This window comes from Thunnus maccoyii, chromosome 12, assembly GCF_910596095.1.
Source record: "Thunnus maccoyii chromosome 12, fThuMac1.1, whole genome shotgun sequence".
Classification (NCBI taxonomy): Eukaryota; Metazoa; Chordata; class Actinopteri; order Scombriformes; family Scombridae; genus Thunnus; species Thunnus maccoyii.
Window position 1 is genome coordinate 13984375 of NC_056544.1, and position 26863 is coordinate 14011237.

General features: G+C 42.3%; 1 protein-coding gene and 1 long non-coding RNA gene across 4 annotated transcripts; one reads left to right on the plus strand and one right to left on the minus strand.

Annotated features, from left to right (window-relative positions):
* The first annotated feature begins 256 nt into the window (after nt 1–256).
* On the plus strand, nt 257–19910 carry LOC121909214 (paired box protein Pax-3-like). Of its 2 annotated transcripts, XM_042429660.1 has the most exons (10): nt 1256–1315; nt 1815–1819; nt 1923–2158; nt 2605–2734; nt 3022–3165; nt 12272–12471; nt 13072–13237; nt 13360–13580; nt 17198–17461; nt 18544–19910. In XM_042429660.1, the coding sequence occupies exons 3-10, from the start codon at nt 2021–2023 to the stop codon at nt 18559–18561; spliced, it is 1281 nt and encodes a 426-aa protein (XP_042285594.1). In that variant the 5' UTR covers nt 1256–1315; nt 1815–1819; nt 1923–2020; the 3' UTR covers nt 18562–19910. The 2 variants fall into 2 exon arrangements, with proteins under 2 accessions (XP_042285593.1, XP_042285594.1); XM_042429659.1 differs by lacking the exon at nt 1815–1819 and having other exon boundaries at nt 257–1315.
* Nucleotides 13522–25045, minus strand: LOC121909215. 2 transcript variants are annotated; one of them, XR_006099390.1, is made up of 4 exons: nt 24838–25045; nt 21898–21986; nt 16525–16594; nt 13522–13594 (listed from the first exon to the last, which is right to left on the minus strand). It is a non-coding gene; the product is annotated as an uncharacterized LOC121909215 (long non-coding RNA). The 2 variants fall into 2 exon arrangements; XR_006099391.1 differs by lacking the exon at nt 24838–25045 and adding an exon at nt 23313–24059.
* Between the last annotated feature and the right edge of the window lie 1818 nt (nt 25046–26863).

Consider the following 26863-nt stretch of genomic DNA (forward strand, 5'->3'; position numbering starts at 1 on the left):
GACTAATGATATTTTTGATTAGTTCAACTCTGTGTAAAAAAAAAATAAAAAAAATCTATAATTTCTCTGTTTTCAGTCATTTCATTCGTCATGGAAAATAGTTATGATCAATAAACACGTAGGCTCATAAAACATCTATGAAAACAACAACTACTTGTAGTATTACAAGTAGTATGTAGTATTACTAAATAATTGTAATAATAATAATAATAATAATAATAATAATAATAATAATAATACCAATAACAAATATTTCATTAGCAATAATTATTCAAGTAATTTCTTTAAGTTCTTTATGTTCAAGTAAGGAAACTATTTGTTGTGAATGATTGTGTGTGTGTGTATGTGTGTGTGTGTGTGTGTGTGTGTGTATGTGTGTGTGTGTGTGTGTGTGTGTGTGTGTGTGTGTGTGTGTGTGTGTGTGTGTGAGAAGTCTCATTTGAGTGCATTTGTATTTTCAGCCACCAAATATGAGCTCATATAAGCCACAGTGTGTCTGTATATTTAATATTTTCTATCATAGGGTAGTTGAAATTATCATATTGGATACTTTTTATAGCTTAATTTATCTGTGCTAATAATCCAGTTTAGTACATTATTAAAGTTTCATCCATAGGACCAGCAGTGTCCTGATTCCTCATTTCTACTTATGGTTGAAGTAAACCATATGTGGACTTAGTCTATTTTTCCAGAGGCAAGAAAATACCAGTCAGATACAGTCTTTCCTCACCCAGGTATGTATTTAATTGGCTTTATTAAAAGTTGTGAAAAGTTTCATGCACAACAGCAGAAGCTTGTGACACGACAAGTTGACCCTCGTGAGGTCAATCCAGACAGAGGGGAGCTCCTGCTGTCCAATCACAAAGCTCCCCCAGCCTCTGGACGTCCGGGTCTTTGACCAATCAGCAGGCGCAGCGCGGAGTCAGAGGGGACAGCGACCACAGATAAAATGTTTGACTTCCATCCATCCTCTCAATCCATCCTCCCAATCCTCGCAGGACTGTTAGCAGCCTGCACTTTGATTTAAACTCCCACCTCAGCCCACATCTGTTACTGGATACCAGTCAACAACGTATCTGAGGGATTCAGTGTTTTTTTTTTTCTTGTCGAGGAAACTTGGGCAACTCAAGGAAAAGGAGGCTGCATCGCGTCTGTAGCTGCATATTACAAACAAAGATTATTTTCTTGGATTAAAAAGCGACACTGTTACCTGACAGAAAGTCAGGAATCATGACAGCGCTTGCAGGAGGTTTACCGAGAATGATGAGACCCAGTCCTCACCAGAACTACCCGCGGGGAGGATACTCTCTGGAAGGTAAGACACGAACAGCAGCTGCTGCTCACTATTTCAACAACTCTGAAAAAAAAAAAAAACTTCAGCAAAGTTGCCGAGCGCATCTTCAGAAAATTGTTAAACCTGTAAAATTGTCCTTTAATCTTGTTCTAGTGAGTAAGAAATATTATTTTATTTAGAAAAAAACTCACAAAGTGGCAACACCACATTTAATTATTTATTTTTAATTTTTCTAATTATTAGCCTCATGTTTCATTCTTCCTCATTTTATGATTTCTTTATAAATTTTATGAGGAAAAAAAAAGAAATCTAATTGCGTGTAAAAATGTATATTTCTCAAGCTGCTGGCAGCTTGTTATGAGCAGTTCAGTTTTTCAAGGCTGAATATATAAAATTAACAACGTGTTGACACTTTTGCTGCGCAGTAAATATTGATTTTATGCTGCTTGTACTTAAAAAGTTCATCTGCTTCTGAAAGGTTTTCTTGACAGGTTTTTCCTTCTTTCTCATCACTTTAAAGTTAAAGTTAGTATGTCTATTTTTTCATACTATAAAAACAAAGTCAGACACACATAACGCACAGTTTATGAGCATCCATCTCACTTGGCTCCCATGCGCTGCTGTCCAGTCTCTACTCCGTTAGGACAGGGTCGGGTCAACCAGCTCGGCGGTGTCTTCATAAACGGCAGACCTCTTCCCAACCATATCCGCCATAAAATCGTGGAGATGGCCCATCACGGTGTCCGGCCGTGTGTCATCTCCCGTCAGCTCCGGGTGTCCCACGGCTGCGTCTCCAAAATCCTCTGCCGGTACCAGGAGACTGGCTCCATCAGGCCGGGGGCCATCGGAGGCAGCAAGCCAAAGGTGAGAGATTCTGCCGCTGATGTTTTGGGGGAAATATGGTAAATTGTAGCTAAAATGTGAAGATGAGTTGCATCCAAAAAAATCAGTTCAGTTATGTATTTTGAATTCTCTTATAGTTTATTCAGAAACATATAATGGTGGCTGAACTTTTTTTGCCCTATAAACAAGGAAAACCTCATTTAAAAAGGTATAAACTCTGTTGTTTTTGAAGTCTAAAATTTTATAAGCGTGTGTTGGTAATAAAAACAAACACAGACTTGATTCAAAGTCATATAGTTCAACGGGACCTTTTGGAGCTTTATTACAACTTTAGCGAGTGTGGCTTTATGTAACACTCCAATCCCAAATACAGGCAAATCAGATACTTAGCCTATTTGTGTTGCACTACGTAGGCCTTGAATGTAAAAAAGTAACCGTCTATTCTTGTTTCCTTCCTCCCACTAAAGCAAAGCGCTTCTCCAGAGGTGGACAAGAAGATCGAAGAGTACAAGAGAGAAAACCCGGGCATGTTCAGCTGGGAAATCAGGGACAAATTACTGAAAGATGGGATCTGCGACAGGAACAACGTTCCCTCAGGTATATGAGACAGTTTATAGACATGCATATAAGAAGGCCTACAAGTAAAGACGTGAAAATGATTCACTTATTTTTTTCCTAAAAACCCACATCCTCTATTAATTAGATACAAATAAACAGTAGATTAAATATGCTTCCCTCCTTTTTCTGGAGTGCGTAAACAACTTTTCATATTGCTTTGCACGAGCACATAAAGGACATTTTTTTGTTTTTTTGTGTAACTGTTTTTTTTTTTTTTTTTTTGTCCAAATATATTGAGTGATTTTCCTTTTTTTTCCCCCAAAAAGTGAGCGCCATCAGTCGCATCATGCGGTCAAAATTCGGCGGAATTGGTGAGGATGACGACGATGATGATGAAGGGGTGAAGAGGGAGATGGAGGAAAACGAACCACGGACAAAACACAGCATCGACGGCATTCTGGGAGACAGATGTAAGTTCAGCGTTAATGATTTTTCAAACAGGAACGTCCTCGCTGTGTGTCCGTATAGTCCCCAGATCTGACTGTGAATGTTGTCAATAACTAGATTTATTTCTTGGTTGATTGTGGATGCAGGTGATGCTACTTTATAGTTTTGTTGTCTGTAGTTTATCAGCAATCAGGTGTAGACAGAGAACTTTTAATATAGGCTAATTGCCTATAATAAAATAATAATAATAACATGTGTTACGCACTAACCACCGCGACAGTAAAATGCGTATATATGGAATCCAACATAGAGGAATGATAAAGCTTTATGTCTGATCTGAACAGTAAAATTCAGATTAAACGCATTAAAGTTGCAGGTGTTTACGCATGCGCTCAGGCTTCCGAGATTTAACAAATGGGCAGAGAGCATTTTTTAAGTGGATAATCAAACATTTGTCTAACTTCCAAGCCTGAGAAACTTTTTTTTTTTAACACACAATCGGACACTTGAGGATGAACTTCAGGGGACAAAGCAGAGAGAGTCCATTGAAACGCACACCTCAGTTTGACGCGCACAAAAGCCAAACTCCAGTGAGCGGCTCAGTGGTGTACAAAAAGACGCCAAGGCCTTTCAAAATGGGGAAAGAAAGGGAGAAAAAACTGCGCTGACAAAAGGCCCGGAGAAGACATTATGAACCCACAATGAGCGATGAATTATTCAGGGACACCAATAGGCCCAGTGCGACCTGGTTTATAGACTACTCAAAAAAGTGCCAATTTGGGGGCTTTCCCCCACTGTTTACAGTTAGAGAAAAGGAGATATTGCTTCCAGGCAAAACAGAGTAGACATCAGGCAAACACCTGTTGATTTACGACCTGTTGGGGTCTGGAGAGGGCTGCCACAAAAGGAAAGTTTACTGTTGTAGACATAATGCAGTCTATAGTTAATTATTGATAGCTAACCTCTGGAAACAGCATGTTGTGTTTTGGCAGTGATATGTATGACGCGCAGATTTATTCCGTTATAGGTTTGGCCAGTTGTTAATTTTTAAGAGAAGGTTGCTTTAAATATGCAGAAAAAATCAAATGAAAATTAAATCAGCGCATTTCTCAACTGGAAAAAAAGGCTCATCATGATTTTTTTTCTTGAAATGTGTTAAATTCACCTCAGGCCTTGCGTAATAAAATTGAAGAGCGCCGTTATTTTTGCGCACGGAGCTTTTGTCACAGTCTTTGCGCAGTGAGCATGACGTTCAGCCAGTGAGCGCAGGGAAACCCTTCTCTCCACTAGATTAAACCCAAACCTTTTATTTCTCTCCACTTTCATCTCAGACAAAGTCCGCCCCTTTCCTTTCCGCCTAGGGCGCACACATTCATGCAATATCTGTGGGCACTTCCCTCTCCCTCTTCCAGGCGAGACACATCCCCAATACTGATCAGGCATTTCAAACTTTTAAATTATTTCTGCACTTTTCTTGCAAAGAAGCATTAACTTTGGCGCAGAGCAGATGCCTCAAATTAGAAATAATTAGGGATTTATGTTTAAAAAAAAAAAATCTAATTAATCTGAGTTATAGCCTTGTTGATCATCCTCTTTTAACCACTTTTTGTTGTTTAAACTGTGAGTGTGTTACAGCTCACACAAAACCTGCTACAAGAAAACAAGTCATTTGTGATATTTATCTTGAATCAATACTTTTAGGCTGATATGAATAATTGCTAAATAAACAAATACTGTAATATCAACAATTTTTCATCAAAGTGGTGACATCCTACATTGCAAACAGCTCTGAGGCTTTTCCCCCCCATTGATATACAGAACAGCAGTATTTCTTTTCTTGTGTCTCTTTGTGGAAGTAGTTGTTGTTTTTCTCTTTTATAGCTCTTCATTAGAATGTGAAAAGGGTGGTTTTGGGGACTGAGAGAATGTCTTCTGGCCAAATATTGATTAAGTAGGTGTTTGCAGAGGCTATTGTTGTGGTGGAGAGAGGCCTGTTGCTCTCTGCCCCTTTCTCCTCTACCACTATTGTTGGCTTTCCTTAAGTGCTAAGATCAAAGCTGACTCATTTAGATTTATTTGTCTGGGAAAAGGACTGCAAAGGTTTGTGGGATAGAGTGTACCGGGCAGCCCCAGGTCTGCATGGCATTAGCAAGTGGCTGGAGCGTTGTGGGAAAAGGATGTTTGCTGGGATGAATCTGATGCGAAGTTGTTTACATCTCCTTTAACTGTTGAGTTATGGGAGAGTGTGCAGAATTTAAACACAACATACACGGTTGAGTAATTTCAAGCCGCTGCAGTTTGCCATGTCTTTGAAAGAATTATTTGTGCTTTTTATCACATTTGTTTGAAAAGCAGCAACATATTCATATCAGTGTATTTGCATATAGTTTTTTTTTTTTTACATCATTTTTTTTTGCCATGAGTGGCACAAAATTAAGTGATAGCATCCTTCCCTCTATTTATTACTGTTAGCACTTTAGCCTCATTTAACTAATTAAAGTAACCAAAGTCATGAAAGAGGAGTAGCCACTCTTGCGGGATCCATTTATGGCAGTGGGGGTGAAAGGGAGAAAGAAGAAGAAGAAAAAGAAAAGCTCAGAAATACAAACAGTCAAAGGGATAACTTTTCTTTAAAGGGAATCCTGCGGTGCCAAATTGAATGAGCCCAGTTCTTTCAAATCTGCCATGGTGAACGCAGTCAACATGTAATAATTGGTTTCATTGAGGTGCATTCCAACAATCTGCTGCCATTCTCCTGCCTCTATTGTCCGGCGGCAGGCAAATAGCCAGAGGGACAGGAGGAATCAAGTGCTGACAAAACATGAAAGATTTAGCTGCTTTTGTCAAAGGAGCTGAGTAGGACTTTGTTTGTGTAAATAAACTGGCTCCCTGCGACTCTGGCATGGATTTAGCACGAGGGAAATTTAGAGAGTGTAAGGAGAGCGGAGAGATCATATTTGTGTTTGAGAGTGCACCGTATCTTAAAGCCGTCAGAGCATGTATATAAGACACATTCAGTTCAAGCACCACTGAAAGGGGGAAATGATAGACTTCCACATGTAGCCGCCACATAATCCAATTTTTAAAGTTTCATAACTTATATTCTCAAGAGATGTCTAAGAATATAAACAGATACATTTCTCTCACACACAGGGAGCAAAAGAAACTGAGTAGTAGGGCAGTAACCCCGCAACTGTAAACCGAGAGACAGACGTTGAACTTCTAGGACTCGTTTGTTTGTTAGGGGTTGTTGCATTTCCACGGTGCGTAAGTTAAAGATTGGAGGTTTAAGAGGAGACCGTCTATAGTCACCGGAGACAGAAGGCCTCAATACAACCAGAGGAATGTCTGCTACAGCCGCATTTCCATTTTCCTCTCAGGGCTGGATAATGGAGAAATTTATATGTGGGCCTCACTCTGTGTTTTCCTGTGTTAATAGAGCTTCTAATGCTAGTTTAGCCCAGTGAACTTTGGGGAAAAACAAGCCAAAATTTACAATATATTTCTGGCCACAAGAGGTTGAGAGACATAGATAGATAGATAGATAGATAGATAGATAGATAGATAGATAGATAGATAGATAGATAGATCAGTCCCTCTTCTCACATATAAATACTTAAAAAAATTACGTTCTGTTTTGGCATGATTCTCAAGGCTCTCTTTCTCAAAAAAAAGAAAGAAAAAATCCACACTGGCTGATCTGCAACTGAATGCCGACTCTATGCTTCATTAAAGCCTCTTTCTCTGTTGGCACCCACATTGTGATCCTCCAATATTAATTCAAAGGACAATTAATGAATGCAGGCCAACTTTGAAGTAATGGGCTGGGGTCCTGCCCTGAGCCGGCCCCTCGGAGCTGATGTACTCTCCACATTCTCCCCACTAACCCCAGAGACACTGTGAAGTGACTGAAAGAGAAGCAGTGAGCAATGGAAGGTCAAGGAGAGGAGCCCCAGTAGAAAAAGAGCTCTCTATTTCCTTGGAAGTATTAGCCAAGCAAAACTCTGTGATGGGGAGGATAAAGGAGTGTGAAGAGAAAAGGGTCGGGGGCGAGGGGACTCTGCAAAGAGGAACACAATGGGATAGTTAATTGAGTAAAGCCAGACAGCGTTGTCAATCACTTAACTTTGTTTAGCCTCAGTTTTTGTAGAGCTGTTTCACTCAACGCATTGCACATTATGGACACGCCAGCACAACTCTGTTGCTGTTGTGATTAATGACTTTTTTCCTTTCTGAACAAAGAAATCCACTAGAAAAGAACAGAAAATTAGGAGATAAGATTTTTTTTTTTTTTTTTCAAAAATGTGTTCCCAGTTACAGTATCTATTTCTGGCATTTTTCAAAACAGACAAACTGAAGCTGAACATTTGTGGGCTAAACCCATAAAACTATAACTAAGATACTAACAATAAAAGTGAGTGTTTGTAGAGTAAAAAAAGAAAGTGTGGAATGTGTTGAACTCTGTGAAGTTTTGTTGCAGGGTCAGCGGTGAGGCCGTCTTTGCTGCAGCACTGTGCAAGAGCTGTGAAAAGGTCGGGGGCTAACCTAGGGTCACTCGACTGTTAAAACTATCAGGCCCCATGAAGGAGGTTACAATAATGTTTAGGAAAAGATGACAACTGACTGACTCCCTAATATCGCTCCCTGATGTCACACCAAAGAATCAATGTTGGTAACTTTCATTTTAGGAGATTTTGAGGTTTTGCTTTTTATTTTGGAGAGAGTAGACTGGTTATTCTGCACAAGATGATTGGTTTGGTTGTCTTTCTCACCTAAACAAGGCTGGGCTGAGGTGAATTGCTGCTGGTTAGTCTCCGTTTGACTGGAACGTGCGGCAGACTGGCCTGTTGCTGGAGCCCCGCGTGGGTTCTGTGCAGTTGCTTTGTCCCTGCCCCGAGGGTGGAAATGCCACCGTGAAACTGTCACCTAACTGCACCACAGTGGAACTAAATAATAACCACCGCACACTGGGCACACATAATAGCCATGCAGCGCCATTTGTGGCTTTTTGTCACTTCACCAATATTAGACAGAGATACATCTTTCAACGTCATATCGCCCGCTATTTCTTTGTCCGTTAAGTGCCAACCTCCTGCGCCTATTCACTCCACTTTTTTCTGTCCATCACATCATCATCTCCCTCTCTCTTTCTCTCTCCATCTTCCCCCCCCCCCCCCCCTCCCTCTTTCCCAGGCAGCTGCAGGTTCCAGGGGGCTCTTTAGCAAGTCAAGTGAGCAGCCCACTCACTCCCATTTTTCCCTTAACTGTTAACTCCAGCTGAGCCCATAAGCTGTCAGTTAACTATTCTTCCCTCCGGTGCATCTGCTCGCTCTGGCTCTATGTGGCATGCCACTATTTTATTCAGTGGCCTACTCGCACTATGCTCCTTGGCCTGAAAGGGCCCGATCTACTTCCCTGGGCAAATAACTAGTTCATTTGTCTCTTCTGCCCTTTGTTTTGTGTTGCGAACACATGTCACCAGCTCAATTACCTTCTCTATTAACAGCCCCTGGAGGAAGGGTTAGCCAGCCCCTACCAAGACAAGACTATAAACTGCCCCATATGCTCCCCTTCTCTTTCTCTGTCTCACAGTGGCTCTTTAATTCACTATCTCTCTCCTCTCCTCTCCTCTCCTCTCCTCTCCTCTCCTCTCCTCTCCTCTCCTCTCCTCTCCTCTCCTCTCCTCTCCTTTCTTTCTCTCTATCATCCTCTCTTCTCCTAATTTCTTGCTTACTTCGCTACCGTTCCTTTTCTACTTATTTTGATTCTTTCTCACACTTTCTGCCGCTCATATTGTGCCATTTGAAGCTACGTTTGTGAAGTGACATGCACATGTGTGCACATCCATGGATGTGTGCGTCTGTGCATGTCTCTTCATATTAGCATCTCTCTAACGGGTGGAAGGGGGATGAATGCTTGGCAGGGCGAGTCCTGGCCAATGTAGTCCAAGCAGTAAACAAGAGCAGCCTTTATTCTCCCAGTTGGAATCCTCACTTGGTTTTTTTGGCCTGTTCGAGGCACTACTGCTGCAGGTGAAGCTAATGGAACTGGACGTTCCCCAAGTTCACATCTGTGACCTTCTGGAGTTTATCTCCCCTGCCTGTCAGTCTCTTCTCTTGATCGATAAATGGTTCTATTTACCTTGAACGCTGGGTCTGTAGCACTGTCTGTTTCTTGTTTATTTTTGTGTGCACATGCTCACCTGTAAATGCACGTGTTTAATTGTATTTGAGAATCCCTGATCAGTGAAAAGAACTTGTTGAATTCACTTGTTGAATATTCCACTCCATCAAACTATACTAAATACTTCCCATCAAACTTTGTTAAATAAATGTGCTACAATCCATTCTGTTATCTAAACTACCTTGTTAACTTACACCTAACATTGTTTTGAAATGTCTGTTTTTATAGATAATTCTGCAGCAGCCCCAATTTCCGTTTCAGGGATAATAATCTATCTTTCTATTAAGATTCTTGTCAGAGGCACAGCCAAACTGTGAGTGGCTATGGAGTATTTTCAGCTCCCCAGTGCTTTAGCTGCAGCGTAAAATTTGATTTGGGTGTTTAAGTAAGGAGGTCGAGGCCTCTCTTTGTGTGTTTAGTATCCTCTTCTGCTGTTTGTTGTGGGGAATGTGTGGGAACAGCCCGCGCTGAGTCTGCTTCTGCATCGGCGTGCCTCAAAATTGATCCACAGCAGCGTAGGAGCCTTGTTTTGAAACGTCAAAGACGTGGATGCAGTGAGGGGTGAGCGCAGAGAAAGAGACAAGTGAAGTGAATGGATGAGATGGACGGGACAGGTCCACTTTTAAGAATGACCAGCATCCCCCCATTCTCCTTAGCTTGGCACCCCACACCCCTTCCCCAGCATCTTCTTCAGGTGCCTTCAGCCTCCCATCTCCTCTCCATGTCAACCCCTTCAACTCCCCCATCCCCCAATTTTGTGCCCCTCAGGCTGTGGAGGGAGGGGATGAAGGAGTGCTCCCCTGCTGTGCCCCTCTGCAGCCCCCAATGGCCCTTCTCTGGACCCCTTTGTGCCCCCTCCTCTCCCTCCCACTCTTCATTCCCCCACTCAGCCCCTGGCCCTACAGCCCCCATCTCACCCTTCAGCGCCCCCCCCACTCCCCTGCTGGGCAGGTGACAGGCCCCTGAATGCGGGCCCGGGCGTCCCTGATGGCTCCTACAGATGGAGCGTGGTAATCGGTCCAATAGAGCCCTGCCACAGGCTTTTCCCTGCTAAGATACAAAGGCTTGGCCACATCACTTCCAAAAAAAAAAAAGACAAGAGAGTGAGAGAGGAAGAGAGCAAAAGAGAAAGTGCGAGCCAGAGGATGACAAAAGCAACACTGTCATTTGCCATTAAGGGAGAGTCTGTGACGGAGTGTTTTCTCTGTAGTTACTAATAATAAAAACAGGGAGAGAAAAAGAGAGAAATAAAGGGGGCAAAGGAGGAGAGATCCACCCCCACCCCGCAGTTAACATGAGTTACAGTGCCAATGGGGAGCTCTCTCCTCTGTGGAGGTTTATGAGCTCCCCTTTCCCTCCCTCAGGAATCTTTTCGTTTCTGCTCCGTCATTGGTTCTCTGTCTTTTTCTTTCTTTCTCTGTCCCTCTGTCATTAAAATGGTAATGACATCGCGTGTTACTTAGCTTGCTCTTTCCATGAGTCCCTTTTAATGTTGTTTATGTGCTGATTTATGAAAGCTGCTCTTACTAATCAAAACAATATTAATTTTTAAGAAATGTGTTTATAGGACAAATATCAAGTTTTATTTTCATTGTTTGTGGCCCTCCTCTGTGTGCCTGATGTATTATATAGTTTGCTCCAACTGGTCTCAGGCCACATCCTTACCTAAACAAACCACATCCCAAACTCATAGTGCGTGTTCCAGGAGTATCTAAGCATCCAGCCAATCCCCTGTGAGCCTTTATGCCAGCGAGGCGCCCTTGGTTCAAATGTAATAAAGAGCTCCTCTCAGCATCAGAATCTACTGTGCTGGCGGTCCGGAGCACAGCAGCATTCCCAAGGACCAAATTCGTGTGTAATGCCTGGTCAGACACACACTGGCAACCGGCACAAACATTTCCTGCTTGGCTCCAGAGGCTCCAGAGGCAAGGGGAGATCCCTGCTGCCCCCCTCCATGTCTGACTTGGCACTTTTTAATTAAAGCTTTAAATCTGGAGGGCAGAAGGAGAATGAACAGTCTGGGGGAAACAGACAAGCTTCTGTCCCGTGCTTAAACCTCTCTGTTGCTTACACCTGTCTCTCTGGCTGCCGGTTTCTTTCTCTCTCTCTCGTATTCTCTGTCTCAGCTTAGGTGTTTGCTGCATAGTCTCGGTGTCGAAAAGGTGCAGTGAACCCTCCTCATGAGGTTTAAGAGGTCCCTCCGAGGTGGATTTGGGAGTGGATTCCAACTCTTTCTGTCTTGTGTCCATCTGTGTTCGACACATTGTCATAGACCGCGTTCATTGAGTGAAAGCCCACGGCCCAGACGCGGCAGATGCATGTTTGTGAGTGTGCGTATGACTGAGAAAGAGATGGGGGATTGCAGACATGTAATGGCGGACAATAGCAGGCTGTCACGCTAGTTTGTGGAGCCTAATCATTATTTAATAGACGGGTAACCTCCCCCCCAAACACAGCTATGGTCCTCAGTCTCTAGTTTCAGGCCTTCATTGATTCCCGTCTTCTGCTGAATTAGATCCCAATAGCTGTCTCCCAGTTACCCGCTCGCTCTCTCCTGCCCTCAACTGAACAAACAGATTAAGAAGCACCTGCAAAGGGCTGCCTGCCCTTCACTATGGGACCCTATCGGCACAGTGCACAGCATGGCTAAGACTGGGAGAGACACAGTGTCCCAGGGAATAGATGCCCCGGGGGGATCTAGTCCTCTTTAATCCATGTTCAAGCAGCCTCTGGCTTTTGATCCCCTCAGGAACCACTGAGGAGTTTAAGGCACCAGGAGGACACAATCTAAAGTGGCTCTGTACCATGTGTCGCACTCAGCACAATCTATTGTCTCGGATCTGGCTATTGTATCCCAGCTTAGTATTTACCCCAAGTTTCATTCTGTATCAGTTCCTCCTCCTCTGAATATTAAGGTAACAGTCTGTTTTTTTTCCGCAATTACAGCCAGTCACTCGGACGAGGGTTCCGACGTGGACTCAGAGCCAGGCCTGCCCTTGAAGAGGAAGCAGCGTCGCAGTCGGACCACCTTCACAGCAGAGCAGCTGGAAGAGCTGGAGAGGGCCTTCGAACGCACACACTACCCCGACATCTACACACGAGAGGAGTTGGCTCAGAGGGCCAAACTCACAGAAGCTCGAGTTCAGGTTAGACACACTCTTCAACCTCAAAGTCTCAGAGACCTAATCTTGACAGCAAAGCAATGTGTCGGTCTGTCATGGATATGTGTCATGTGGGCGTTAAATTGCCGTGGGATGTTGCCACACATTCCTTACAGCCATTAGACATGTGTTCCCTCCAACCCTCGACCCCACGCCCGACCCCCTTCCACACACATACAGACACGGACAAACACAGACACACTGGGCCTACTGTGTATGAGGACAGCTTCCTATTATTGTCAGGCTGCCTGCAAAAAAGGGCTATGTAAAGATCCCAAAGTACATGCCTGATTTAGGTAGTGTGCTAATATAGGCTTTAACAGCTTTAACAGCCCTCTGGCGTTATCTGAACCCTGTGACTCGCAGTAGCACACAAAGATGTAATGTCTTTGGTTTCACTGCACGTTCCAGATGTTAAGATCTCTATCAGTTCAGCTCCCTGTAATGAGACAGAGAGGCCTCGCACACACAAACATACATTCACAGACACCATACACAAATGCAGATGACCATATAGGTCCACTTATTCTGTTGGGTTAGCAGATAAATAAACACCACACGCTCTTGTCTCTGTTCTTATTTCAGGTGTGGTTCAGCAACAGAAGAGCCCGGTGGAGGAAGCAAGCAGGAGCCAATCAACTGATGGCTTTTAACCACCTCATCCCCGGCGGTTTCCCCCCATCAGCTATGTCAGGCCTGCAGCCCTATCAGCTGTCAGACAGCCCCTACCCTCCTACTTCCATAGCTCAAGGTGGGCTCAACTTTTTGGCTTTTTTAAAAAAAAAATTTGACTACTCTGATTCTGAATCAGCAGCAAAATGACTATTGATGTAAGAAAATGGGATTTTAAATCACATGTTTTATTCCCAACAGCATCGGAGCAGCCCAGTACAGTCCACCGACCGCAGCCTCTGCCCCCCACCTCCGTGCACCAGAGTGGGCTCAGCTCGTCGGCAGGCTCCCAGGATGGAGGCTCTGCGTACTGCCTGTCTTCCGGACGTCACGGCTTCTCAGGATACTCGGACAGCTTTGTGGCCCCGACAGGACACGCCAACTCTGTCAACCCCGCCATCAGCAACAGCCTCTCACCACAGGTTTGTCCATACATCTGTTATTGAAATACACAGCTGAAAATCCATGTAGAGACAGTATATTTGCAAACATGTACATATATGCACATACATTCTGCCTCAAACAAACACACACACCTATCCACACACATATATTATCATATTAGATGACTGGACGCTAGTAGTTCTTCATGCGGTTTATGAAATGCACCTTGAGGAAGGCTAATGATACACAAAAACGCACACACACACCTCCGTGTGTGACCTAGGAGATGTCATTGTGGCGACATTAATGAAAACCTTGTTAGGCTAAAAAACACGGTAGCTTTTCATTTTTGTTTATTCTGATGGGTTGTTTGATGAATTTAAAATGTGGCAAACGTCAGTCTTTGGGGAGGGAGAAAGGAGCAGATATGAGGAAGGATGTATGGATGTCGGATGATGACACAAATCAAAACTGAAAAGACAATTATGGCCGATTACACAGTCATCAGTGTCCATCAGTGGCTCCCTACCAGCCCAGAAGATGGACTAACAGGCGGAAAACGAGCTTTTAACCGCCACAAAGGGTGGCCAGCCCACATGCAATGCATGCTGGGTATTAATTCCAATGAGAGAGAATCTCAGACTCCTGTCAGGCACAGATAAAAAACTGCCTTAGGCAGGTTTACTACTATGTGAATGCCTGAGGATGTATGTATATTGAAAAAAGAAGATCTTTGTTCTGTGGTTGCCAAGGTGCACGGTCAGAAAGTGGTAGGTGGCACCATTGTGGCTGAGGATATAATTGACTGCTTTGATATCTGAGAACTAGTTATGGACTAGAATGTGTTGTTTCCTCCTCAAGAACAAGCCACATTTATTCTTAAAACATTAGCTTTTGGGAAGTTAGGTAAAAGTGGAGAAAGACAAGGAAGACTGAATATTATGGTGTGTGTCAAACCTCTCAGGTCAGATTTAAACCCAGAGTGTCACTGGTTGATAGTTTTTGTCTCAGCCAGCCGAGCCAAATAATGATATGAATTATACTTTGTTAAAGTATAACTGGTACGCAAACCTGTTATCTGCCGTCCTGTAACAGAGGCTTTGGTGTGAGTTCACACACCCGCGGGGTCACAGAGTGAGTGACTTTAGCTCCAGTAAAGAGGCCAAAGGTGCTGTGGCCTTGTGGATGGTTTCAGCATTAACCTTAGCAGGCAGCTCGGTCCAGAGTGGACATCTCATCTTGCATAGGGACGGCGTGCCTGGAATGTTTTCTCAGTCTGGAATTGCAATCACAGAATGTTCCAGTGTCTTAATTGATTGGAATGAAGTAATCTATCCCCTCGTAACAAACTGTGTAATTTATGCAAATGACTCACTTTGTTGGCTAATTTGTTTTAATTCATGTATTCATTGCAGCTGTTTGAATGTATATTGCAATACAGTTTTCTCCATTTCAGACGAGGATAAAAATTAATTTCCTGATTTTAACTTAATAAGAGAGAGGAAATGAGAATTGATTAAATTCTATGACATTGGCAGTTAATGAAGACCTTTTTGCTCTTTAGAAAACTTTACAGCATCATTTTTCTTGAAACTACTCAGCTTGGATCATGTTGTGTTAAATCTTCCCTGGAATTATCTGATCATCTGAACTCCAAATTTGTCTGTGAAAACTACTCAACACTATCTACTGCTCTGTATCCATCAGGAGATTCAAAGGTTCAGTTAACTCCAGATATGGTCACATTAGAGCGCCGTGCAGTATTTGATACGGATAAGGTTTACTTTAGATAGGTGATATTGTTTTCTGAGCGGTTTGCCCTGCGCACAGAGCAGCAGTCAGGCCAGTGGTTTCCCCCGTGGTGCGAGGTCTCTGGCGTCTCACTGCTGATCTGGTGCATACCAAAGGAATCCTTTCTCACCAAGGAAGCGAGCGGCTGGGATTTGCACCCCCCTGAGACCTAATCCCCGGAACAACCTCAAAACAGACACACCATTGGGAACTGCTGCCGTTTCAGTTGCAGAGGGAGAGTGCATGAACACAGGAAGCACAGACCCTGAGACACAAGCGTGTACACACAGACACAAACCGCACAAACTACTGCACAGGAATATACAGCATGTGTGATGCTGTAAGGAGATATGACTAAACAGCACTGTGCAACTAGGAGAAAAAATGTTTACATGACGCCACCAGAAAATGTTTAAGTTTATATATTTAATTGTAATAATTTAATCAATTAAATTACTATTTTCTGATGTATCTGAATAAATACAACTATTTATAAATATTAAATATTTTTAAAAATCTGTATTTTATAGTGATACAAATACATATGGACTGCAGTTACCTTTAGTAGTAAAAGAAATACTGGTTTTGTGGTAGGTAGCATCGCTGTGTTTGTCAGATGTGTGGGGTCAGATCACTCTGACAGACCAAACTGTAAATTACATACATTAAAGACACCTGAGGTTGCTCAGCATGTGCACATGTGCATGTGTGTGTGTGTGTGTGTGTGTGTGCCAGCTGGCTGTCAGTCGGGAGAGCCCCTTGTTTTTACATCACTCATCGTTACTCCATCTTCGTCATATTTTATACAGTTTCTATTTTGAGTGTATTTGGTTTTGTGCTTGGCTTCTCCTCTCTTTTCTCTCACATGGACTGTAACTCTTTCCCTGTAACTCTCGTTCTCTCTTTCACTCCATTTTTTTAGACGTTTTCATGACTTTGCTTCTCACGCAAACCTATGTTGCAGCTGTTCACGATGTATCACCGATACCCCTACACCCCCCTGACATCAGAGCAAAAAATGTTTAGTACACATGCGCGCACGCTCACACACACACACACACACACACACACACACACACACACACACACACACACACACACACCCACTGTTACATACACACTTCTACACGTAGGAGAGGTAGCTCTCACACACTCATACACAAACACACCCTAACCCTCGTTCCCACGTACCCTTTGGCCTCTTTACCCTGGCCTCACAGGGACACGGTGATTTTAGGGCATCAAGAGAAAGTGAGCGAGACTATAAAGAGAATAGAGAGAGAGAGTATAAAAAGAAAGTGCATCGCTCTGAACAGAACATCAGACATACTCTTTTTATTCTCTTTTGAATTCTGCTTAAAACACATCACATTCTCATAAATGAATTTCAGGCAATTTATGTATTTTCTATTTATTCCATTTGCGACACAATGCTAAATATTACAAGTGTCATCACAAGGGAAAAAAAACAAACAAAAAATACTCTTTAGACCTCTTCCATATATTTAACAGGATAAGTCGAACAGAAACCACTAGGACTGAACTTTTTAACCACCATCAGTTCTCCAGTAATTCAAGCAGAGTAAAAAGAAACCACATGTGTGAGGGAAGCCAGTAAGAATATATTTCTGACCATAAACAAGGAGAGAGCCTACAGATTTCAGCCCACCTGAGTAGAGTAAAAGATTGATGGAATGGTGTAACTTCAGATTTAGGTGAACATTCATTTTGAGCAAATAAATGTTCTATTTACTTTGTGATATGTGTACAAATGTGTTCTGATGATGTTCTCATCATGAGCATGGTGCAACTAGAAAATCTTTTATATTCTAATCATTCAGTTTTCCTCTGTCTCTCCCTGCAGGTGATGGGCCTTTTGAACCCAGGTGGAGTACCACATCAGTCCCAGAGTGACTTTGCCCTGTCACCACTGACCGGAGGCCTGGAGCCTAACGGTGGCATGGCTGCCAGCTGTCATGGCTCCCAGCGCCTAGAGGCTTTACCAGGCCTGACCAGTATGCCCACCCTGCCTAGCACCCAATCTTACTGCCCACCTTCCTACACCTCTCCAGCCTACGCCATGGACCACCATCCATCCTACCAGTATGGACAATACAGTCAGAGCAAGGTACGCATGATGTGTCTCTGTAACCTCTGCTCTAGCTGTGCTATTTTGCTTATATTTTCTGACTAACAACCCATGCTAATTGCACAGACCCTTCTGATGAGCGAGCTTCTCAAATCACCCCGCTCTGTGCTGAAATTACATGTATGTTAGAGAGCGTTAGTGGCCAGGTTACCTCAGTTTACATTACCATCATCAGATTATCCACGTGGCCCGATGCAGAGGCATGTCAGGGTCTTATCCCAACACACACATTTTCGCTCACTGTCCTTTCATGACCCCGTATGATGAGCCTGCCCATCAAACCCTAGTGTAGCTCACCTAGCCATGTAATGACCTCCGTGTAACGAAGATAGCCGCCCAAATGAAAGGAGCCACTTCCCAAAGCGTGTTTGACAGGAGGGAGGGGGAGTGTGTGGGTCAGAGCGGTGTGTTGGGGCTGATCCGGGGTACACTACCACATGCTGACTGGCCCATCAGTGGCAACATCTTGATGTCATTAATTTAGCCGGTCCTGGGAGAGACCCACATGTAGCTTTTGGGGGTTTGGTGAAATGTGTGTGTGTGTATATGTGTATATGTGGGCGCAGGCATGTATGCGTGTGTGTGTGTGCGTATAAAGGGAGGGTAAGGGGCTCCTTAACAGGGGGCGATTATGGCCTTTGGCAGGCCGGGATTAGAACCATGTGTCCCACTGGAGGTCAGATTTAGAGTTGTTATTGATCAGTGGAGCAGAGCCAGAGATCCAGGCTAAGGCTCAGTGTCAGGCTAGTTTTACCAGCCACATTAGGTTCAAAGAACGTCCAGAGAGATTCCCAAAGCTCTTCACCTGTTTTTCTGAGTTTTATTATTTAACCTAGGACCTCAGTTTCCATTCTCACCTGCTCTCACCTGCTCTTAAACATTTCTTGCTTCTTTTATCTGCAGTCCTTCCTGTCAAAATCACACCTCTCATTGTGAACGTCCCATTTCACATTGTTTGCTAGCTTAACAGTCAGAGAATTTAAACAGTTATAGCTGAATGAAATCCACCATGCAGAAAGGATATCTTTAACCCTCCTTCTGTCTGTCCATGTCCTCCTCAGGTGCCTTTCATTATATGAAGCCCACAACATGGCCCGAGCAGGAGGCTTCCCCCAGCCAGTCTGACATTCATCGCCAGAGAACACCCCCACCCACTGCCTTTGCCAAGCTTCCAGTGCAGGCCGGAGGACAGCCAGAGAGAGGAGTTGAGTGGGTGGAGGGGTTGAGGTGTTCTCCCTCAGCAAGGGAACCACTTGAGATGGAGGTGTAACGATGGCGATGGAGGGGGTTGACTGGAATAATTAGGACCAAAGGCGCAGCCTCTCCTGTTACCTGGCACTCGCTTTGCTTGTGCGTCATGTCACGCTCCAAGGACCGAGCACGGTTGTCCATGCTTGAAGAGGAAAAGAAAAGGGGTGGGAGGGGAAAGTAAATACATTCAAGATTCTGTATTTGATTTTTGTAATAAGTGGCAGAGATGCAAGTTGAGGCGGACTTTGTGAGCAGACCCCTGTGCTTTTGGGGCCAACTTGATAGACGAGAGGTGGATTCTTATGGTTGATGGTTATCAAAAGGCCGGATGGTGATAACTTGTTGCACTCAGCCGCAAGGATCTCTTCATCACAATGTCTTAGGAAAATGATATTACTGTACATTGATGTGATTCTTGTGTAAGACATCGGCGATGAAAATGTGACTACACCGGGAAAAGCAGCAGAAAGGCATGAATCGAGGCCGAGTGGAGTCATAGCTAAACTGCAACCCAAAGAAAGTGCAATACATTCATACCTCATGTGATGTAAATTTAACACGGATCAAATATCCCTGATTATATCCTCAAAAACACACTCTCTCTTTTTTAATGTCATTCATTTTGGGTTGTGTGCATTGATCAATCAGGGGAAATCATCAAGCGATGAAAAACAGCAAATGTAGTCATAATGTCATTAAGCCAAAAAAAAAAAAAATTCTCTGCCAGTGAATACATTATTCAGTTTGACAGTTAATTTTGCTTTTTGTTTTTTTTTTTTGCATGTGTTAAATTAGTTTTTACCAGGAACTTGCAAACACTAGTTCCATTTCTTATTTATTTAGTGTTGTTCAAGTGTTCTGTCTCTTCTGTATGTCTTGCTTAAGTAAGTCTTACACAATGTTCATTATTCATGTCTTTTTTCTTTTGTATAATTTTCATTTACATTGGCATAAAATGATTTTGTTGTAAGAAATTTTGTGTACAATACAGCACTATTTACTATTTATAATAAACTATATAAAAATGCAGGAGGTTGTGACTTTGAATGGGTGTCACTTATGGGATATTTTGTGGGTTTTTGTAACCTGGTTGGATTTTACATTGTAAAATTAAAAACGTACACATGGTGCCTATTTTATAAGCCAATTCTAGTAGTTTTAGACTCAATATATTTGAATGTAAATAATTTTAGGTCAACAAAATTATAAATTAATAAAACCCTCACCATTTATCCTCTATAATTCTATTCCTGGAAGTGTGAAGGAGGCTTTTAAATACCATTTGACAATTCATTTTAGGAAATGAAATTTTATTTCTTTCTAAACATGCCAGCTGTTTTTCACTTTCTATCTATCAGGATAATGACAATACCTAGTCTCTGTGAGCTGCGTGTCTCATGCACACTCCGCAAGCACTAAATCATAAATATATCCACTTTCATAAACACTCCTTTTGGACAAATTCCTGCTCCCTAGGGGCTCCTTCACACCCCTTAATGACTAAAGCAGAGCTGCTGTAAATTATATAAGCACAGCGGCCCACAGGCACACTGGGACATCAGTCACTGACATGGCTGTACAGGGTTCAGAGGCTTTTGGCTCTCATTGCCAAACAGAAAGGAACTGTTCGCCCAGTTGGCAGACTCTTCAAAAGGTTACAGATATCAGCGGTGAGTTTTTATCACTCCCTCCTTTTTTTCCCTTCCCTTCTGGAGGGTTGAGGGTATGCAGCTGCTCATGCCAGTCATGGTATATGTCTAAAGTGAGTGCATAAATGGGAAAATAATGTTTTTGTAAATATTTTTTCATGTATCTGCATGTGTGTTTTAGTCTGTTTGTTTATGCTGTTTGTGTATCCAACACGGCCAATGATAAGATCAAGACAAGATCACATTTCAGTATTTTCTTTGTGTTCTGCAAACTTTTTTTTTTATTTTTTTTTTTTACAAGTGCTCAACTTGTAAGACACAATGAGTGAAAAAGCTAAAGGGGTTGCTTTGGAGTGGAGTGTCAGTCAAGCAGCAACACACTGGAGACAACTTAACCTCTGACCCCAACACTCTTTGAAATGAGTAGACTACTTGACCGGAGCTGACAACAATCCAAGAGTCTCTGCAGCTTCCAAGCCTCTAAATTGAAAGTGAAGGAAAGAGCACAAAGAGGACGGGTTGAAAAAAGAAAAAAAAAGTTTCAGATAGGAAAAGACTTGTAAGGTTCAGAAAATACTTTCAGCCAAAATGTCCTGGGAGAAATGTAATCATGACTGCTCAGTTTGATAGAAATATTTTCAAAATGACTTACAATTCTGTAAAAATCATACTCTAAAGAAGGTCATGCTTGTGCTTCTATGATCCTTTAGTTGTATCCAATAGGAAAGAAAAGGATTGGGCTTTATCTCTGAAATACCGCCTTATCAAGACTCTTCAAGAGTGGGTGGATGACTCACAGCGTGCCTTTCCTAAAGTGGTGTAGTGCCTGCCTCACACACTTTCCATCTGTAGTCCTTCCTCAGCCCCCTTTGTCATTCTCTACCTTTTTTTTTATTGTGGTTTATTTTGATTCTCTGCTCTGTGTCTCTTCCACCACTGATTTTGAAATGAAACATATGAACCGGACCCTCCTGCTTTCTCTACTCTCCAGATGCCAGCAGATTCTTGAGGACAGTGGTGTCAACATCAACGAGCGCCAAATCAACAGGACTGTTTCCAGCACCACAGAGAGCCCTCTGTCCAACACCAGTCTGGTGTCCACCATCTACAGTTCCAGGGAAGCCTACGACAATGCTTACTTTTACATCCTGTTTGTCATGTTGTTCTACTCGTGCCTTGCCATGACACTTTTCATGTGCTTCATAAGCGGCGACGAGGAGAAAGAGGACCCCTATGAGGAGTTCATAAGTCCTGGGCAGCCATCAACACAAGAATTCAACACAGGCCACATGGCAGAGAAGTTTTACTTTGAAGAAGAGAGCAGCCTGTGAGCCACAAGCTTTCTAAAGAGAGGGAGGGAGGGAATTAACGCATGGGGGATGTTTTGACAGTCACCAAGCCAGAAAAACGTCAGTGCGGACTACTCAGGCAAGACCTGCTAGTGATTTTGCAAAACCTGTAGTAAGTTCATTTTCCCCCTCCCCCCCCCTTCCATCTGACAATCAGAAAACTCACGCAAGCAGGCCGCCAGGCAGGCAGGCCGGCAGGCAGGCAGGCAGGCAAGCAGGCAAGCAGGCAAGCAGGAGACGGCTGCCTCTGATGATCTGAGAGAAGGGTGGAAACATGGAGAAGTGTGGGTCAATGGCAGGCCGGAATCTCCTCCTGTGAGGCCCAATCAGGATCAATAACACCGGGGCCTTCGACATGCACACACCACAGGGAACCAGGGATACCTCAACAGACTGATGGTGTGGACAACATGGACACTGTGTGTATGTGTGTGTGTGTGTGTGTGTGTGTGTGTGTGTGTGTGTGTGTGAGGGATGGAGAGTATTGACCTGCCATTGCATTTTCCATTCAGTTTGAACAAATTAGATTACTAAAATCCTGAAAAGAATCAGCATTTTACTTGATTCATGATCAAATCATTTACAAGCTTTTATATTAGACTTGAATATTTTGGATAAATGAATAAACTGATTGTGAGAATGTGAATATAGGGTTTCATTGGTGTAGTTTCACTCTAAGATGGACAGTATTTTGATTGGATTGGACAATGTTTGATTGCTTATACCAATATTCTGAGCAATATTTTTTAACAGAATAGACAAGAGATAAAATCCACATGCACATAAACATTGTTTCTGCATGAAATAAACTGACACCCCACTCTCAAATTGGCTCTAATTAGAACAAAAAACTACATGCAGCAGCCAAAGCTGTGGACTGAGCGACATTCCTTTGCCATTACATTTGTAACTGATCTTTGGAGGACTGGACGCGCAGCTACAGGGTCCGCTTCAACCTCTGGGTGACCCCATATGATCTAAGTTTACAAAGCTGTGGCGAAACGTGAACCCGGGACTCGGCCTGTAGAATTAACTTCAATTGCGCAGCGGGATCGTGGAGAGGAGCTTAAAGAGAACACACGCTTCTGATTTGCACCACACATCGTGGCAGAAGGGGAGGACGCTTCAGATTAGCGGACACCGGCAGCTGAGCAGGTACAGTATGATTCAGACGCACAAAAAAAAAGGAAAGGCACAAATTTATATATTTGCTATTAAGGGTCTCTGCGCAATTAAATCTGCGGGGTCAAAGGTGTGCAGAGACTGACAATGCTTGTCTAATTTGAACTATCCGCTCCTAGAGGTTATGCCGGCCCCTGAGGCCATGTGGACCTGTTTCCTCTTCTCCCCTCATAATTAAATTTCTGTCTCATCCTCCTGCCTTGAAGTTGTGGGGTCACCACGTGTAGACCATACCGAGCCTTGATGTTTTGGGCGAGCCTTCCCTAATAGGTCTATTTAACTCTCACCAGATAGTACAGACTGAATAATGCGCTTTTAAGTCATTATGTTGCTTATAACAGAGACTTTTTTTTTTCGTTGTACAGTCGCTGACATGAGAGTTGTGTAGTGCGTTCTCACAGCTGTATCCATTGTGCTGTAGATCCATTAATTAGATACGGCATCGCAGCTTGGTTTGGTAACCTCTGTGTGCAATTGAAGTCCAAACTAGTCCGACTCACGCAGACTGCATGGAAGATAATAGGTGTAAGACAGCATCCATCCCTGCAGGCTGTTCTGAGGCACGCCAACAAGATAATAACTGACCTAGCCCATGTGTTAAACACTGAGTACCAGCTACTGCCATCAGGGAAGAGGTTTATGAATAGATTAAAAAAACTCTTTTATCCCTACTTCAATAAAAAAAAATAAAAAATGAAATGGTAACAAATGAAATAAAGATGAAACTGATATAAAAACCAACAGAGCTTTATTGTTACTTATCTGTTGATGATTGACTATTTTCCAGTTTTTGCACCTTTCTGTACTTTTTTTTCTGTACTATAGGTTTTTATCTATCTAACATCAGTGCATGTTTTTTCTGTCTTTTTAACTGTATGTTTTATTATTATGTTCTTAGATGTGTTTCTTGTTCCCTGTAGCTGTCTTACTCTGTCTTTTATGTATGTGGAATGGTTTTTATGGATGCAGCATGGGTGGAAGTCTGATCCAAATTTCCTACAATGTGAGACAATAAAGTGAATCTTGACAGAAATTTAAAGGCTGTTTCTTAGGTGGGCTGGAGGAGGACTTGAGCCTGATACTAACTAAGAGAGAGCGAAGACACACGGTGCATGATGGGTATTGGTGTTTTCTTGTGATACTGGAACTTCATGATGCTTATTTTGATGATTGATGCATTAAAAAGCCTCTGAAATCGCATCTTCATTTGTCTCCTCATTGGATAATAAAACAGAGATTTGTAAGTAAAGAATCGCTGTTTGGGAGTCTAAAGAAGAAAACAGCATCAACACCTTCTGTTTCATCGACTGTGCCTTCATCTGTGATGATGATGGTCCCGTAGTCCGGCCTTTTGCGCGGAAACTATGGATATGCTGCCACCTGCTGGTAAAAATATGACACTACCAGTATCCAGAGTCTTTACTGAAGGAAACTATCAAAAGCCAGAAGTGTTATTGAGCGTGAAGAGGTGCGGCATTAACATCAATACTGAGGATTATTGTTAACTCAGACCCTTTGGATTTGGTTTTGGAACAAACTTTGATCTGCAAGAATAGATGTATTACACCGAATATGAGTTTTTGGAAGAGCTTCAGCATAACATCCTGATTACCTCCGTGTAGCAGAGGAGATTTTGTATGCTGAAGTCCTGCTGTCATCCCATAGTAAATTGCTTTTTGTTGTGCTGGGTGCTGTGGGAGCAGAGACTGTGGATACTGTGGTTGTACTGCCATCTACTGGTGTAGATGTAGTACTGTTTCTGCCAATATGAATCCCATTAAAAGGGAAAATTCACTAGACACAACATCTGATGTTTGCCTGTTCTGAAAACGTTATTCTTGTGCACACAGGATGTAACAGATTATCTTGTAAGCACAAAATAATATCTTGTCTATAAATTGTGTAGTTTAAACTTTTTAATTACCATTTCATGACATGCAGGTCAGTTACACAACATCAGGAAGAAGCTGCACTTGAATCTTCAAATTCCAGGTTTATCTGTAGATTGACATCAGACAAGTGGAGCCAAAGGCAAATACCTGTTCAAAGATTAAAAATCTCTTTGTAATTTTTATTCATAGATTTAGGAAAACACTCAGGCTAAATAACTGATCTGGTCTGTAAAATCCAGTGAGAGGTTCACAGGTAAAAGTTTTCAGGTTTATCTAAACACTTCTGATAAGTGATCTCATCATCTGCCAAAGTAAATAAACTATGTTAGGATTTTCTTTCTGCTCCACTGACAGATGAGTTACACTGATGGTCTAAACAAAGAACACTGTTGTTTCTAGACTTATGACTCCAGTGACTGGATCATTGTTTACAAAAATGTAACCACACTGCATATTTATTACAGTGAAGATTTGTGTTAGTAAATCTCCTATGTGCAAGCATTCAAACACACATTATGACCAATCCTTTATTGCACATTAATGATTATTCCAGAGGTATCAGATAGTAATAGATAACGCATTGGTATTGTATTCTCAGTATTGTCTAAACACACTGAGTGTATATTTATTTGTTAGAGTGTGGTATAAAACATACGTATACGTTTATTTTTCCTCAGGAAGTTCCCAAAGCCTGCAAACTGTCACATCACCACAAAATATCATCCAACATCCAAGAGCCGATAACTACACAACCACCAACAAAGTCAATACCAAAGAAAATCAGCACAAAAAAATCAAGATTGTACTGTCAGGCTGATGGTACTTGAAACACATGAGCACACACAGGCATACAATCACACCCTCATCACATATACACATGTTCGGAAGCTAGACCTAAACTTTAAAGGCTATTTAAACAAGAGACAAAGTAAAAAACACATTTGATCCTGTTGCTCTAACTACAGGTGTTGATTGACAGCTGTTGGTGTCACTTGACTGATCAGTGCAAGTGGCAACTGCTTCTAACTTTTTGCATTTTATTTAAAACTAATCTGTTGTTCTAAAGGTCTAGTTAATGGATAATGGGCGGAATGTGTTAGACTTTAACTGATACTGTTTAACTAAAGTTCTTGGTTTAAAAGTTAACTAATAGCTATACAGTACTTGCTTTATGTGCATTCCCAATTAGATCACACTGCCACTTCATACAAGATGAGATAGGTCAAAATCACTGAGTGACAAAAGTCTGACACCCTCTCACAATGAAAAAAGACAATGTGTCATAAGTCACTGAGTATTTAGTCACAGATTTTGCAAAGACTGGGGATCTTGCAGGGTCACTATTTGCAAGACTACAACTAGATCCCTTTTGAGATTATTTCCCATCCTGATCCTGGTGGAAATTTACAAGAAGAAAAACTGTTGAACAATGGAGCAGAAACAGAAGCTGCCCTTGTGTGTACAGTGGTTTGTTCTGAAAAAACAGCCAAAAGAAAATGTAAATTAATTACTTAACTCAGTTATAACTGAACAACAACAACTGTGAAGAGAAACAATAGACAATACACATTGATTGTTCCTGTTATTAACCACAGAAACCACCTTCAACCACTAACTATGTGGACACAGCACTTTCAGCTGCTGGATGTTGCAGTATTTCTGTTTGGAAACCCCACAAACTGCATAAAACACAGTAGAAACAGCAGTAGCCTGGATAATTATACAAAGGCAGAAAGTCACAGGTTTAACTGACCTGAAATCATGTGTGAAAAAGTAGTAAATACGCTGCAGACACAGCAGCTGACAGAAAGAAGAGGTCATATTATACATGTGACTTATAAAAAGGGAAGCTAAAAGGCAAAGAGAATGCTGAGCTTTCAAGATTAATCAGGAGTCATTAATGACACCATCAAGCACATCGTGTTAGGAAAGTAGTTTAAAAGCACACACACAAAGATCAACCATTTACTATCGTTAGAAACTGAGTACAATAACTTGATCATTAGCCTGATCAGCCACCATCAGTCAGTAACACACACTATTAGGCTGTAAACCGTT

Coding starts and splice junctions, on each gene's coding strand:
- LOC121909214 (XM_042429659.1), top strand. CDS start 1,231: ATGACAGCGCTTGCAGGAGGTTTACCGAGAATGATGAGACCCAGTCCT. Junction 3,166..12,271: donor CGGCATTCTGGGAGACAGAT/GTAAGTTCAGCG, acceptor CCGCAATTACAG/CCAGTCACTCGGACGAGGGT. Junction 12,472..13,071: donor TCACAGAAGCTCGAGTTCAG/GTTAGACACACT, acceptor TTCTTATTTCAG/GTGTGGTTCAGCAACAGAAG.